This window comes from Hyperolius riggenbachi, chromosome 3 (assembly GCF_040937935.1).
Source record: "Hyperolius riggenbachi isolate aHypRig1 chromosome 3, aHypRig1.pri, whole genome shotgun sequence".
In the NCBI taxonomy this organism is placed as follows: Eukaryota; Metazoa; Chordata; class Amphibia; order Anura; family Hyperoliidae; genus Hyperolius; species Hyperolius riggenbachi.
This window is the reverse complement of record NC_090648.1, coordinates 170,467,994-170,483,564: the sequence shown is the minus strand read 5'-3', so window position 1 is coordinate 170,483,564 and position 15,571 is coordinate 170,467,994. Positions and strand designations below refer to the sequence as shown.

The window sequence follows — 15,571 nt, the reverse complement described above, 5'->3', positions numbered from 1 at the left end:
CAAGCTGTGAGTACAGATGTGAGTACGGTGCTGCTGCTCTGTAGTAAGGGTCATTATAACAGGCTCCATTGTAGGAAGCAATGAGAGCGAATGTTTTTTGTGTTTGTTTACAATGAATCGGGACCCTTGGGCATCAATGCAGACAAATCATCTAACACCGTGAGCCTGAAGCAGTTAGCATGTGTATAAATATTGATGTAGACTATAATGTGATGGAACTGATGTACCGTCATCTACTCAGACCAGATGTCAGTAAGCCCTCCTGTGGCAATTACACTGTTAAAAGAGCTTTCGTGCGGCAATAACCAGCCAAGTTAATAAGTGATCGAGTTAACTAGAGTAAGAACAGACTGCCGACTGAAGCTGTTGACTTGACATCGAGCATCGATACAATAGTGACATCACTATAAAAGTAGTGGGTTGGCTATATAAATATAAAACAGGTTTCAGCCTATGGCCTATTTTTAGAGACACTTGTTAGTTCCTGGGTTCAGATAAAGGCCTCACACTGTGTACAAAACAATCTAGTCACACTCATTCTATGGGAAATTAAATTATACACCCCAGAGGCCTCGACAGAAGATACCAGCCACGTTATTGTGATGGGTAAGCTGATCTTGCAGCACTTCAAAAATGAGAGCTTGATGTCCGAATCCTTAATCGTGTAATAAAAAACTCTTTTTGCCACAGACAATGGAAAAACGTTCACTGAATATACGCTCATTGTTCAATGGAGGAAAAAAATGTTGCCAAGTCTTTTCTAAGCCCCTTGAGTGGCATTCCATGGAAAATATGACAATTCAAGGGAAAGGTGACAGAGTAAACAACTGCCCTGGTATGCAAGAATTATCAATAGACACAAAGACCATACTAACATACGGATGCCCCCAGCCACTCAATTATATATAGGGCTGAAGTACAGAATGATTATCAGGTTATAGAAGATTTGGGTGCCAATGGAACCTAGCTTGACTCCCTGCCCTTCTAATGGCAAGAATATTGACTGATCGATTAGGCAGGATAGCAAATTTCCATCAATCAGGGGTAGGACAGGAGCAGTGGTGGATCGATGATCCATGTGGTAGCAGCACTCCATTGAACAGTGCAATGCTGTGGTTTGATCCATTCTCAATAGATTTTTTGTTTTTGCTGAAATCTATTGAATATTGATGTGGTTGGTTGATAATCGGTTGGTTGATGATCAGTTGGTTTACCACATCATGTGAAAAATTGAAGCTTGTCGAGTCAGCTTAACGCTTGGTCTTATTTACAGCCCAACTTCACTCAGTATGGTACATTTTTAAAACAATTTGGTTGAAAGCATAAATTATAAGTTTTACACAGAACTTTACCCGGCCAAATTTTAGACTGGTTACAAGAATTAAGGTCTTAAAACTGCTCACAACTACTTCTTGTCAACTACAAATTCCCATCTACTTGTGTAGATACATGCGGTTGGTTTACTAAACCCTGTTAAAATTGCCATGAGCATGTACTGCACAAACATTTCATCACTATTTACACAAGTAATGTAGCGTGTGTTGCACATATAGCATTTGACCACATTGCTAGTATATCGCGTATTATGTCCGTTGCGTAAAGCACATTACACTAGCAATGTATGCATTGTGTACATAACGTAAGCTGCCCTATGTGTGAAACATGCACTATGTTACTTGTGGAAATACAGGTAAAATTGCCATCTGCTGCCTGAGCATGGCAATTTTACTGGGGTTTAGTGAACTAACCCCAATAAAAACGGATGGTGTTTGTGGATTGGCAAAACCTAATTGGGTACATAGATTATTTATATAGCACTGAATCTTCCACAACGCTGTACGGAGTATATATTGTCTTGTCACTTAACTGTCCCTCAGAGGGGCTCACAATCTAATCCCTGCCATGTTTCTATGTATGTATCGTAGTCTAGGGCCAATTTTTAGGGGGAAGCCAACTGAGTTTATCTGTATGATTTAGGGATGTGGGAGAAAAAAAAAAAAAAAAAAAAAAAAAGAGAGTGCTTGGAGGAAACCCACACAGATACAGGGATATGAAACGAGGACCCAGCATTGCAAGTCGAAAGAACTAACCACTACGCCAACATGCTACATATATTAAGAAATACACGCATCACCTTTAAAAAACAAAACAGCACACACACACACAAAAAAAAGGCAGAGCATTCTAACCAGTGTCCCTTTAGTAAAAGGCACTAAATACCTAAATGTCTGGCCATGGAATAGTAAGGCAGCTAACTCTAAAATTTGTGTATGACCTGATAGATTGATTATAAACTGTAGAGTAAAGTAAAATCATTTTTGTTTCCTCTAGAAAATCCACTGCACCTCCCATCTGGTCAGTAATACAAGTGTAGCTCACGCAAGGGAAAGAGTCCCCACCCAGGCAGGGCGAAAGCTGTGTGACAGAGCACTTACAATGAAGGTGCAGTTAGGGCTGAAGGCGTACGTTCCACAGGTGTACAGGTGTGTGCTATTCAGCTGCAGGAGGATCTTGATGTAGTTCTGACAGTCCTTCTGAAACAAAGGAAAAGTGAAGTTACATTAAGGTGCCCACTGGAGACGGCCAGCTAGCCATGAAAAATTCTGTTGATTAACAATAGCTGTTGATTAACTGGCAGCTAATTTATTAACCAACCTGATCAGCTCTATTGCAAGTCAGGGGAACTTCGCCAGAAATTAAATCTCCAACCCCCAATCAGTTTCTGCTTTCTGTAGAATAGATGGTGGGTTGGAGAGTACCCATAGCCAATGGACAAACAACCCATTGTCTGCTGAAGCAGGGCCTGGTGGCACTAATACAACAAGTAAGCTGACCGACAGTTCAGTGATGAGTGAATGGAGAGGCTCCATTTACCACTCGCACACAGTCATGCATGTATGACATTGTCTATGTGCATTTCCTGTCATAAAGCACACCAGGGGTAACAAAAAAAATATCTTGTTATACAATATTTCACCTATAGCCTGTGTGATCTGATTTGAAGCCCAGCTAAATAGACCACCTTATTGCCTTGGGCCACATAACTGACACAAACAACCCTACAGAGAATGGATAGTATTTTATTACAGTCTCTGTGGTTATTTTAATGCATGAATGTAAACTAAGGGTTGTTTAACTATCTTTAAATTCAGCTCCCCATTTGACAGGACTTCTATTTGTCTTCTTAGACCAGTCCCCTTCCCTGAGACACACCTCCCTCCCTAGGGAAGACAAGACCAGAGGTTAAGTGACAGGCAGTTCTCCTGCTCAGGATCCCACATCCCATTCCGGATTCCTCAACTTATTCCAGAATAGTGTGCAAGCCTCACTGCATCACCCCTCCCAAAGCCACACCCTCTGCTGGTGAAAAGAATGATAGGCAACGTCTGTAACAGCTACACCCCCTCTAACAGGCAATGGAAGGAAAAAGTGAAGCATGTGCCACGCCCTTTCCTGGAAGCCAGGACACCATGTTAGCCTCAGTCAGTAGGCTCCTAGCTGGAAGCCATAGGAGGTCAATTTATGTAGATGGGTTTTAAAGACCAACTCCAGACAGCAGAGCAACAATAAGCTTAGCAAACAGAGTATCACCTTTTTGTGTCATGCAAGTTTTCTGCAGTGAACACCCAGCTGTAGCAATCTGGTCACAGGAACCTAGAGAGCAGCATATCTGAAAGAGGTAACGACATGCTGTGCAGTCTACTACTGACTGATCCAGCATCAGCTGTTCAAACTTCCAAGGGGATGGGGCACAGACAGAGCAGTCCCAGAAGATTGCACCCCACTGCTCTAGCAGTCTGAGCCACAGGAAGTGGTTTGTGGTAAGATTTCACATCTGCCAAATGAACAGCTTACTGAATACACACAATGTCTAGAAAAATGTGTGCCTGGAGGTGGGATTTAAGGCTTGTACAGACATACTGTATATATGTGTTATTCCATCTGACCATTTATGGGTGGATCAGGTGACAGCCTAACTTCATGGATGTTACCTGTACAGCCACAAAGGCTCAGGGAAACAGTGAAGCCAGGCACTTGTGTTTGTAGGATTGGGAATATGCGTTAATGCACATTCCTATTGCTCTCTGCCCTGCTGAATAAAAAGCAGAAATGTTATCCGCATATAGAACTTACCTGAGCATGTTTTCCCTTGAAAGCACACTGCTTCTTTTTAAATTCTTCTGCTTTCCACGTCAGCTGGAAAGAGTAAATAGGCACGGCATTACTACGAGACGTGACAGAGCTGCTTTGTCACACTATTAGGGAAAGCATGAGAAAATGACCTACCATTGAGCGAGACATGAAGTCTGTGTTGTTGAGGGAGAAGAGGGCCTCTCTTGCCCCCACATATAGAGAGTTCCCATCTTCACTCAGTAGAAGGCTTGTGTAATGACTGACCCCTTCTGCCTGGAAGCTCCTCACTGTCCTCTGCGTAGAACCTGCAGGAGGGGACATAACATGTTAGCTATAATAAGTATACGAGTATAAGGCTCATTGTTTAGGTGTGCAACAAAGATTTCATGTAACTGTTACAGGTCATTAAAAATATATTTTTTACTTTGCTAAGTGTTTGCTAAACCAGAGATGCCCACATGACCATTCGGCTCCGGGGCACAGACCACATTATATCAGTATTACCACACAGGTGGCAGGGAAAATAAGGGGATGCTCCGCAATTCTGTGAAGAGCCATCAGCTAGCTCCTGGGCAATGCAATTATTTCTAATACCTTTCTACAAGCTATCAGTGTGACTGACGGCATAAAATAAACATTACTACTACAGCTGTGCCTATTACTGAGAATGCGGGCTGGATTATTGGATTAACAGCAAAATTTGCGTTTGTGTTGTCATTATGAGACATTTACGTCTGCATCTAGGAAGTTACCCAACTCTGTGACAAAACGTCAAAATGTGTCCAATACTGTCAATTACATAAGCGATACATGGTTGCTACACTCCATAGAGCTACGGAGAAATCCTGTAACAAAGAAACAAATGCAAGACAGCAGCCATACAGCCAAGCTAGGAAACACATAGGCCTTGTTCACACTATATGCCTTACCGTGCGTATTTCAGCAACACGTATGGTGTGCGGTCAGTGCATAGACTACACTTCTGACATTCAGACTGTATGCTCTATGCAGCAGTGGGATGCGATATCACATTTTCTGCAAAGCGCACCACTTACCCATTCACTGTAGTGAATGGGATTAGCAGCGCAGCTAGTGTGCGATCGCATGCATTGCTTCCTGATCCCACACCCCTTTGCCCTTTCTAGTGTGAACCAGGCCTTACAACTACGCTATTTAAAAACGGCCCTTTTGAATTGTTCTATGAGGAGTCCCACTTCACAGTGTCATGTGAGGCTTGTGAGAGATCACATGCACACGGTGACGGTGGGAGAGGGGTCAATAGGTATGTAAATAGCTTGACCATGCGACTTCTAACACTATATATGCCTAGACCCTTATATATGTGGGCATTATCTCACTTTTTTTGTTTACTACTGGTACACTTTAAATACATACAGACTGTTCTTTGTATCTCTGCAAACATTTCTAGAAATAATTAATCCTGGAACAAGATGAAAATAAGACACTGAAGCACATATGTCCCTTGCTTCAGTGACACCACAGTTTCCTCTGATGGGCTGCATTTCCAAACGTGTGTATAGTTCACAAATAAAAAAGAAAAAAGTTCAACCATAACTAATGAGCAGAAGAAGATCTATGAAAGGCTGGTTATAGAGATAATTGAACATTTAAAGCCAGTAAAGAAAACATATTCAATACAGAGCGAATAGATAAATAATTAAACGGTGCATTCTGCATGTTTGTTGGAAGGATGATATCTTTTTCCCGTCACCACAGGCACTACACCAATCAATTGATCCCCCCAGTGGGGAAGTACACAAGACAAAGCGGCAGAGGACGAACTGTGTCCTTTGAATGGCTTTCCAGTTCATTAATATCCATGAGGCGATCGCTATTCCCCTGTGTGAGCCTAACCCAAGTTCTTGTTTCCTATTGCCGGATTCGCAGCACATATTGCATGTGCTGGTGGACGCAGATCTTTGGCTCAGAAACAAGATATCAATATGTTCAACAGCAGGACTTCTGCACTGCTCCAAACCATGAGGGAAAGGAGTCTTCTGCAACATCTGTAGACTTTATCATCTTCCTGATGAAGGCTTTATTCACAAACTATAAATGTACTTTGTAGAATATTCAAATGTGCTGTTTATATCTGAACTTGCAATGCTCTGAGCTATGCAACAAACAGTGGACAAGCTAATAAACAATGGGAGAGCAGAGCTATCCAATCCAGGAGTTAGGAGGAGATAGTCGGGAGCCAGTTCCACTGATGACTTCTCAGAGAAAGACTGAAAAAAAGTAATGTCCCAGGTGTAAGTTTTAAAAGTAAATATCAGTTGTTATAAAACTACAGATGAGTGCTATACACTTATTTGCTATTAAAAATCATTTTCATCATTTCAACTTGCAGCCAGGTAAGACTTTGCAAAACTGCTCTGATGTGTAACCTTGACAACAGTACTCGGTGTACTTGGTTTAGAGTCCTGTTACCATGAGAGTGTCCAGAAAATCCTGCCATGCTGCAGGAGTAATTAGGTGCACAGAACAGAAGCATTTGCTTACTCTTTTTCAACACCTGCACTAAGCCATTGACTGACAGCAAGTTTTGATGCCACAAGCTTATGCTGGGAATACACAATGGACTTGATTCACTAACCGGCGCTAAGCTGGTTAGCGTGCCCTAAGATTTAGTGTGCGCAAACCACGGCATTAGATGGTTTGTGCCCACACATTGGATACAGCACCGCTCACTGCGCGCGCAGCGCGGGTGCGCCTATATAAGTGCGCGGTGTGATGATATCGTCGCACCCGTTGCCCCGGAAGCGGCGCATTAATGCGCCATTTCAGGGGCACCCGATGCGCCGTTATTGCCGCACCAGGTGCGACGTCATCACCGCACAGCGCACTAATATAGGCGCACCCACACTGTGTGCAGGGATGCGCGCAAAGTAGCTTTGAGCGCGCTTAGGGGGAAAAAAGGCCTTTCACACCGGCGCTAACACTTAGTGCTGGTTTGTGAATCAAGCCCAATTAGTTTTTTGGCAGATGTCTCAATAGATAATTTCCAACAGTTTTGATCGTTTTCTGATCGCTATCTTCATAGAAGTGAATGGAAATAGATTGGAAAAACCATCGGAAAATCAATTGGCCAGTAAATCTGCCCCAAAAAAACCTAAGCGTGTATTCCCAGAATGAGTTTTACAGAAACGCAGTGGAAAGATTGAGTATTATACAAACATGAAAACAAAGTAACCAGCCTAAAGGTGCCCATACACTCGTCAGATTGGCAGCAGACAGATAAGAAATGCATCTGATGATCTATCTGATGCGTTTTTAGAACATTTTTTACCAGGATAGAATTCCAATAGATTTCAGTTTGAAATCTGTTGAAATTCGATCTGATGGCATTTTTTTGCCATCAGATTTCCATTAAGGCCAATGCAAACTGATAAGCAATCTCATCAGATCGACCTAAATTTTCCACCCTGCTAGTTCGATGGAAATCCATCGAAATCGATCGAAATCGGCCGTCGATCGGTCGATTGGCCAACCGATTTGCGATCGATCGATCGATCGCGATCGATCGGTCGGCCAGAAAATCGGCTGAGTGTATGGGCTGCTTTAAGAATGTTTGCCGTACAGTTGAACACTTAAAGCATTGAGCTTTTTCCTTTAGGGAGAGGTGGCTATTAGGCTCCTGGGATTTGTCCAGATCTGCTCTATGGCAATTTAAAACCTAGTTACGGTACTTTTACAAACAGCTTCTGTCAGATTATTATTGCCAATTGTTTCCTCCAATTCCTTACCCTGTGATAGCTGTAATTGCTCCAGGAAATCAAAGGAACTCTTCCCAGCTGTGACACAGACTGCAATAAATTCCCTTTCAGCAGAGAAGGGAGGGTTATACAGTTATACCTCAAGGTCTCTCTGCAGCCCAATACTCCACACTGATTACATTTCCTCATGTCCTGTTTTCATGTCATTTAACCATTTCTGGAATTCCAAAAAGTCAAGGAGTATGTCAGATGTCTCTGCTCCAAGATCATTGTTTACTCTGGGGCCCAATTTGTTTAAGGAGTAAAGCCTTGTACACACAGGCCAGATGGTTGTCGGCCACCTCTGCTGAGAATCTAGAAGGTGATTGCCAATCCTCCCTCAATATGTCAGCAAGAGATCCAAACTACTGGATCACCTCATCTGAACACCAGACAAATCCAGTGTTCTTAATCCTTACCTCTTCCACTCTATAGAGCTTTCCCCATCATTCCACCCACACAAAACAAGCTAGCGACACGTCTGTACAGTACTCCGCCTTGAACTGTTGTTCAAGGGATCAAGTCCGATAAGCTTTCGATCAATAACAGGATCGATTTTGTGCAGTAGTGATTGGAATATCAGGAGCTGATCTGAGCAGTCGGAAATTATCAATTCAACCTGATGGGAAATTGCACGGTGTAGGTCATAAGGGGGACAACTCAAGCTGGATCCAGGCCTGCCAGACCCTTAAAAAAAAAAAAAAAGTTTGTGTGTCATCAGATGCTCATGAGTTTTCTACTGACTAAGCAGCCATACATTCTGAACTTCCACAAAGCTCACCTGAGGTTTGACAGTTTGTGGCAACTGTCCGTCCCCTGGCGTTCTGATTAAATCGCCAGGGTGGCTGCGGGAGGGTTTTTTTTAAATAAAAAAAAAACTATTTCATGCAGCCAACTGAAAGTTGGCTGCATGAAAGCCCACTAGAGGGCGCTCCGGAGGCGATCTTCCGATCGCCTCCGGCGCCCAGAATAAACAAGGAAGGCCGCAATGAGCGGCCTTCCTTGTTTTGCTTATATCGTCGCCATAGCGACGAGCGGAGTGACGTCATCGACGTCAGCCGACGTCCTGACGTCAGCCGCCTCCGATCCAGCCCTTAGCGCTGGCCGGAACTTTTTGTTCCGGCTACGCTGGGCTCAGGCGGCTGGGGGGACCCTCTTTCGCCGCTGCTCGCGGCGGATCGCCGCAGAGCGGCGGCGATCAGGCAGCACACGCGGCTGGCAAAGTGCCGGCTGCGTGTGCTGCTTTTTATTTGACAAAAATCGGCCCAGCAGGGCCTGAGCGGCAGCCTCTGGCGGTGTTGGACGAGCTGAGCTCGTCCAGACCGCTCAGCAGGTTAAGCCAATAAGAGGAAAGCGGCTAGTTTATTTTGCGTCCATTCCTGAACCTATGCAAAAACCGACATAAGGGTCCCCCCCAGAGGACTACCGTGTGTGGATTGTAGAAGTCCAAAAACACTGCTCCAAAGATTTGCTAATTTGGGGAAGGTCCACCAAATGTGGAAAGCCCTCAGCACCGCTGCCCCAATGGCCCCAGTGCTTAGGTTAGTGTTAGCTAGAAAGGGTGGTAACAGATTACAACATGTTACAAAATAGTTCAGGTTTACTTTAATATAGGAATATGTGGATAGATATACTGTACAGAAGTCCATGTAAACTGATCTTATTTGCAGTTTTAATAAACAGTCTAAGCACATTTATTTTCTGGAAAAATGTGGATGTATATTTTCAAAATCCCTGAGCCTTTTATCTTCCACTGTTCTCAGAATTAAAAACAATCCACTTACTTGGACAGCTCTATCAACAGCCATTAAAGATACATGTTGAAATGCAATACAGTACAAATCCCATTAAAACAGGCATGACATGATAATTGCTACTTTTCCATATTCAGCACATCATGTGACATGTTAGTATCTGTACATAGCTGCATCTCCTTTTCACTTCATAAAACAGAGAAGATTGGGAGCCTCTTTGAACAGGATTTTGATCGCGATCAGCTATGATATGTTTATAATAATAAATGGTTCCCAAACATGAGTCTATCTGCTTGGATAGCAATCATACATTTATCACTTTTTCTAGCACATTCAGTTATCTTCATTTAAATCAGCCAATAATCTATTCACTGAAATGTTTCATATAGATTAGGGTAGGAACACTAGGCAGAATCACATATGTGTTTTCCATAGTGCATAGTGGAAAACGCATATGTGATTCTGCCTTGTGTGTTTCTACCCTTGTGGGGCCGTTTCCACTGAGAATCATGATTGTATGATCAATCTGACTGTAATTTTCCCAAATTTTGAAGTGCATAGAAGTGGAAATGGCACATTGCCATTTCTACTATTCCGATGGGGTCCTTGAGATTGGCTAAACAGAGCTGTTCCGAAAATCATATCAGAAAGCATGCAGTGGAAAAGGGGGCCCTAGCTTACAACTGATTTTACACAGTGCTGTGTAAACAAGTTTGAGGGTGACAGGTCACTTTTGGTGATGCAGTGGAGGGTTTACCAGTGACTGAATAGTTTGGCATCGTAATAAGCAGAGCACTACTATCAGGGCTAGTTCATGGTGCTCGGTTGGGTTGGAGAATAATTCTACATATCAACTCACTGCCCATACAATTCTATGGGGCTGTTCACAGTACTGCATTGTAAATGATCATGTTATTCTAATTCGCTGCATGCAAGCTTTGCATAAAAGTCTATGTCCAGTCTCCATTGCAGTTCACACTGGTATTGTTTAAAAGGAACTAAATATGGCCTTCTTGCTTGAACGTTGCTTTTTAGTAGAATGGCTTTTCGGTCTCGTAATCCTCTACACTTTCCTAGTGGCTCTAAGTCACCCTGAACTGCTTGGGTATTCTGTTAAAAGGAACCAGAGGTGTGAGACCTATGGAATCTTCCATATTTACTTGCTTTTAAAACAATACCAGTTGCCTGGCAATCCTGCTGATCTTTCTGGTCAGTAGGTTCTAAATTCCACACCTGAAACAAGCATGTAGCTAATCTTGTTAGAATTGTCAGACATCTGCTCTGCATGCTGGTTCAGGGTCTATGGCCTAAAGTATAAGAGGCAGAGAGGATCAGCAGGAAAATCAGGCAATGTGGACTATTTAAAAGAAAACAAAAAATGTCACCATCCATATCTCTCTCACCTTAAAGGTGTACTTTAAAGACACAGGCACAGATGTTTCCCAAATCCATGTATTAGTTTTAACTAGCCAATATGACTAGGCATATAACTGGTAAAGTACATAGTCAGGAGCACAGATAATGGCCACATCCAACACAGCAGACTGCCAAATTTCTATGTTGCAACCATCTTAAAGAGGTTCAGTCTGTGCCTACACCCTTGTACCCTGGACAGCAAGATGATGCAATCCAAGCACCAGCATCATCCACAGAGTAATATAAACTTATATTATTGGGACTACTACTACAGTGTATGCTCTGGCATTGTGTATCTTATTGCTTATTACCCAGAGCTGTACAATAAATAAGATTATAGACCATGATAACAGGGTTGACCGACAACACAAGACAGGTAATTTGTTGGTGCTATATAAATTCAAATAATAGTAATAATAATAATAATAATTATAATTATAATTAATATCTGAATTTGAACTGGTTAAGCTGGGTACACACTTGCATATAATGCCACCCGCAGGAAATAGGACTCAATCCCTCAGGTGACAGTTCGGGCCAGAGTGCTATACTATGTGGGGATTGAATCCTGCCTGAAGGCAGTACTTCCCCAGTAAGGAGCTCTTGGGCCCATACACATGTCCAGCTGATGTCGCCTGTTAGGGATCAGGAGCTGATCCCCTTGGGCGACATAGCTGGGACGGCCTGCACATATGCATGTTAGCTGTGTAGCCGACGACGCACTGTGTTGCTATGTGGGGAGGGGGGCCACGGAGGGACCACGAGCAGCGCATGCGAGAAGTCCTGTAGCAGAACTGTGAATAGGCGGGGTTGGGTAAATCCATCCAGCGGTTAGCTTGCAGCAGGTAATGTGGGCATTGAGGGTCCTCGGGTGCCGTACACACTACCTCAGCTGACTTAAGTCAGGCATGTGTACGAGGCTTAACACCCAAGGGTGACCTACTGAGTGCTCCCTGAATGGCTGCAGCTCTCAAGCGAGTCCAAACAGGAAAAAAGCTCAATACAAATGCTAGCATTTCATTACAAACATTTCACTGAGGACAGCAGCTGAGGATACCTGCACGGTTACTGGACTTTCTTTTATAGTTGCTAGGGACCGCTGTGTTAGTGTACGAAATTCTAATACTTTTGCAATTACCCCAACACCATTAGTAGTGATGACTGCAATTACTTTTAGAAAAAAATAAAACAATAAAAGCTTATTATAGTCTGTAGTCTGCAAGAAGACAATATAAACTGGAATTATGACACCTATTCATAGCAATGTTTAATCCCAGAGCAGCCATGAGAGTGATGGATTCTCCTCAGTACAAGATGAATGCACCAATATGACAAGTGAAATGAAGAGACATTCTGTATAGAGGTCTGCTGTGTTCAGTGCCAGGGCCCCCTGCAAGGGCCAACTCGAAATGACGCCTGACCTTTGTCATTCTTCACGCCGGGTTTTACAGCGATAGACAGCTTTTTGTTATTAGTGTTCATTAGCTTGTCTGAATAACCTTGACATTTCCAGTTGCAACTTGTCGGAGATGGAAAAAAAAAAAAAAAGGCGTACAACACTTTTATATCTAGTTATGGAGGTTTTTGAACAATCACACATTAATAAAGATCTACATATTTCACTGCTTGAAATTTGATAAAATGTGACACAAGCTGCTTTTAGAATACACTGGATGCAAAGCCCTGGTTGGTGTAAGAAGAGAAAAGTAACAGTAGCCGCTACAACAATGAATAAACTCCAGTATACAGTCACTGACATGTGACGAAGTTCCCTTAAAGGGAATCTTAACTGAGAGGGAAATGGAGGTTTCCTTTTAAACAATACCAGTTGCCTGGCAGTCCTGCTGATTTCATTGGCCTCAGTAGTGGCTGAATCACAGACCTGAAACAAGCATGCAGCTAATCCAGTCAGACTTTAGTCAGAGCACCTGATCTGCATGCTTGTTGAGGGAGGGTGGCTAAAAGTATTAAGGTGCCCATACATTAGAACGAATATGGGAAGATTTGACCAAGAGACAAATTTATCTCTAATCAAATCTGATTAGAGATAAAATTTGTCTCTAGTCAAATCTGCCCATACACTACAAGCCGATTCCCGTCCGATTTCAACATGAAATCCGCCTCGCCGCTGCCCCCAAAATGTATAAATGTATGTAGTGCATTTATACATTACCTGTCCTGTAGCAGCTCGCCGGGTCCATCTGTCTATCTCACCGGTAAGCCGCACACACTAGCGTCGCATAGCGTCTGACGTCAGACGCTATGCGCCTTCGTGACGTCAGACATAGCACCACCGGCGTGTATGCGGAACCCAGCGAGATGGACGGAAACCACGGAGGCTTACAGGTAATGTATAAATGCACTACACTACATATATTTATATTTTCATCCAATTCGATTATAATAATCGAATTGGATGGTCGATTGGTTGGTTGGTCGGCTAGTGTATGGCCCCCTTTGGAGACACAGGACCAGCAGGAGTCAGGCAACTGGTATTTTAAAAGGAAAAATCCATATCCTTCTCAGTTTAGGTTCCCTTTAATAGCAAAGCCTTTTTTTTTACTTTAATCTGATGCAACTTGAAATAGCTACCAGCCAGAGGACCCACACTCCAGATTTTCCTGGTAATGATCATTTTAATTATTAAAGTAATGACATATTTTGGAAGGCAAATTAGTGGTCTATGTATGGGCACACTCATTTGGCACTTTGATTTTAGCAGCAGTGAGTTTGCCGCAATAAATTGCATGGAGAGGAGCTATCCACTGTGTCCCATTACCTAGGCTTACTCCGTACTTTTACTTACCTGCCCACCACCAGATGTTAGTACTTAGTGCACCACCCATCAGGCCTCCTCCTCTCTCCATTGACAGTGTTTGCGGCTTGGCTATAGCCTGAAAATGTGTCTGTATGACACCCATTCCCTGAACCGTCACCCTAACTATCCATAAGTCAGAGAGAAATAGCTACTAAAATGTATGTACAAGCTTTAAAAGAGGACCCAGGTGAGGGTTGCACACAGATTAGCAATACGATACCTTGATAAGACCCTGCACCATGGTGTGGCGACAGGGTCATATGCACCGCGCCGCCCCCAGCTAGTGACGTACGTCACGGAATCCCATCGGTCTGTGCATGCACCGTGCTCCTGTCGTGCACACTTACTCTGTGGCTCATTGACTTGCATTACTGAATAATCCGTGCGGAAAGGCACAGATCATGCAGTAACATGCTGCAGACTTTGCATCGGGAATCTGACGACTTTGATATTATGCACCGCGCCACATCGCGTGAAGTGTACAAATCTCCATAGACTTGCATGGCTATTGTGGCGGGGCAGCGTAATGTAGGGCGATGCAGCATGCAAGTGTGAAAGGGGCCTCACAGTAAGCAGGCGGTGCTTCAAAAGCACGGAGCGATACTACAAATACATCTCACGTCTTCCAGTCAAGTAAATGAGACGCTTATCCAGTTTACTGCAGTGCTACAGACAGAGCCTTCAGGCAGGCAAGCAGCACTGCGGCTTCCCATTTAATAGCATGCTTTGCACATTAATGAGACGTACTGCTGAACCCTGTATTAAATATTTGAAACTAAAGTTTTAAGACAATTAAAAAAAATATATAAAAGCTTGTTAACAGTGGGGAAAAGCGAGAATGTTAACTGCAGGCCAGTTCAGTTTGCCCTTCATGGATTGTGGAGACTTGGCCTGCCCTGAAAGAGTTGTGCTGCTCTTTGATGCTTTACACAGCTAAACCAAATGTAATTTACAAACTGTGAAAATCCTTTCCTGTCCAAGCGGAATGGGACAAAACCTCAGAGCCTTAATGATGTGCAGAGCTATTCCAGCCCACTTGGCATTTCACTGCGCCCACTCCGAGGACTTGCAAAACTTATTGGATTTGTGCTGTCATCTCTGTAGCTCTAGTGATGTGCTCCGGACAGCTGGAAATTATAGCAGGCTTGCTCTGGACAAGCTATTCACAGAGACGTATTTCTCTTAGATGGCAGGTTAAATTCTGTAAAGGGATGCAGGAAAAATGTAACCACCTGGGCTTCACAACAATGGAGATTCCTCAGATTTCTTGCGAATTCTGTGGATGTGACAAGAGGCATCATGACTTGCGTGGCTGGCTGTTTATACCATTACGCTACACTGAAATCCACAAGAAAGGATCTGTGGTGTTGAGAGTGTAAATCTGCCAGATCCAACATCCCAACAACACATCAGGTCCAGTCTGTGGGGGCAAGCCAATCAACAGACAAACACGTTTCTGGGATGTGGGAGGAAAGTGAAGCAACTGGAGAAAAAAAAAAAAAAAACAACAACACCATGTAAACAAAACAAAAACGGCATGGAAAACATGGTAGGCATATACTCTATAATAATCTGTGTCGCTGCGTCCAGCTGTTCCTGTTTTTTGCTACTGCACATGTGCGCAGTATGGACAGCTGGACGGGACCAGGGAGCGAGGTGGGCGGACGGGCGGG

At 43.4% G+C, this 15,571-nt stretch overlaps 1 protein-coding gene across 2 annotated transcripts in view; it reads right to left on the bottom strand.

Annotated features, from left to right (window-relative positions):
• The window catches only part of SEMA4B (semaphorin 4B), a 319,690-nt gene that overhangs the window by 17,619 nt on the left and 286,500 nt on the right, over positions 1-15,571 (bottom strand). Inside the window, exons 4-6 of one of the 2 annotated variants that reach the window (XM_068275246.1) lie at positions 4,288-4,439; positions 4,135-4,197; positions 2,436-2,534 (exon numbers count right to left, since the gene is read on the bottom strand). In XM_068275246.1, the coding sequence (XP_068131347.1) occupies positions 2,436-2,534; positions 4,135-4,197; positions 4,288-4,439 (314 nt within the window). The remainder of the gene's footprint in view (positions 1-2,435; positions 2,535-4,134; positions 4,198-4,287; positions 4,440-15,571) is intronic. The other variant, XM_068275248.1, reaches the window with a different exon arrangement.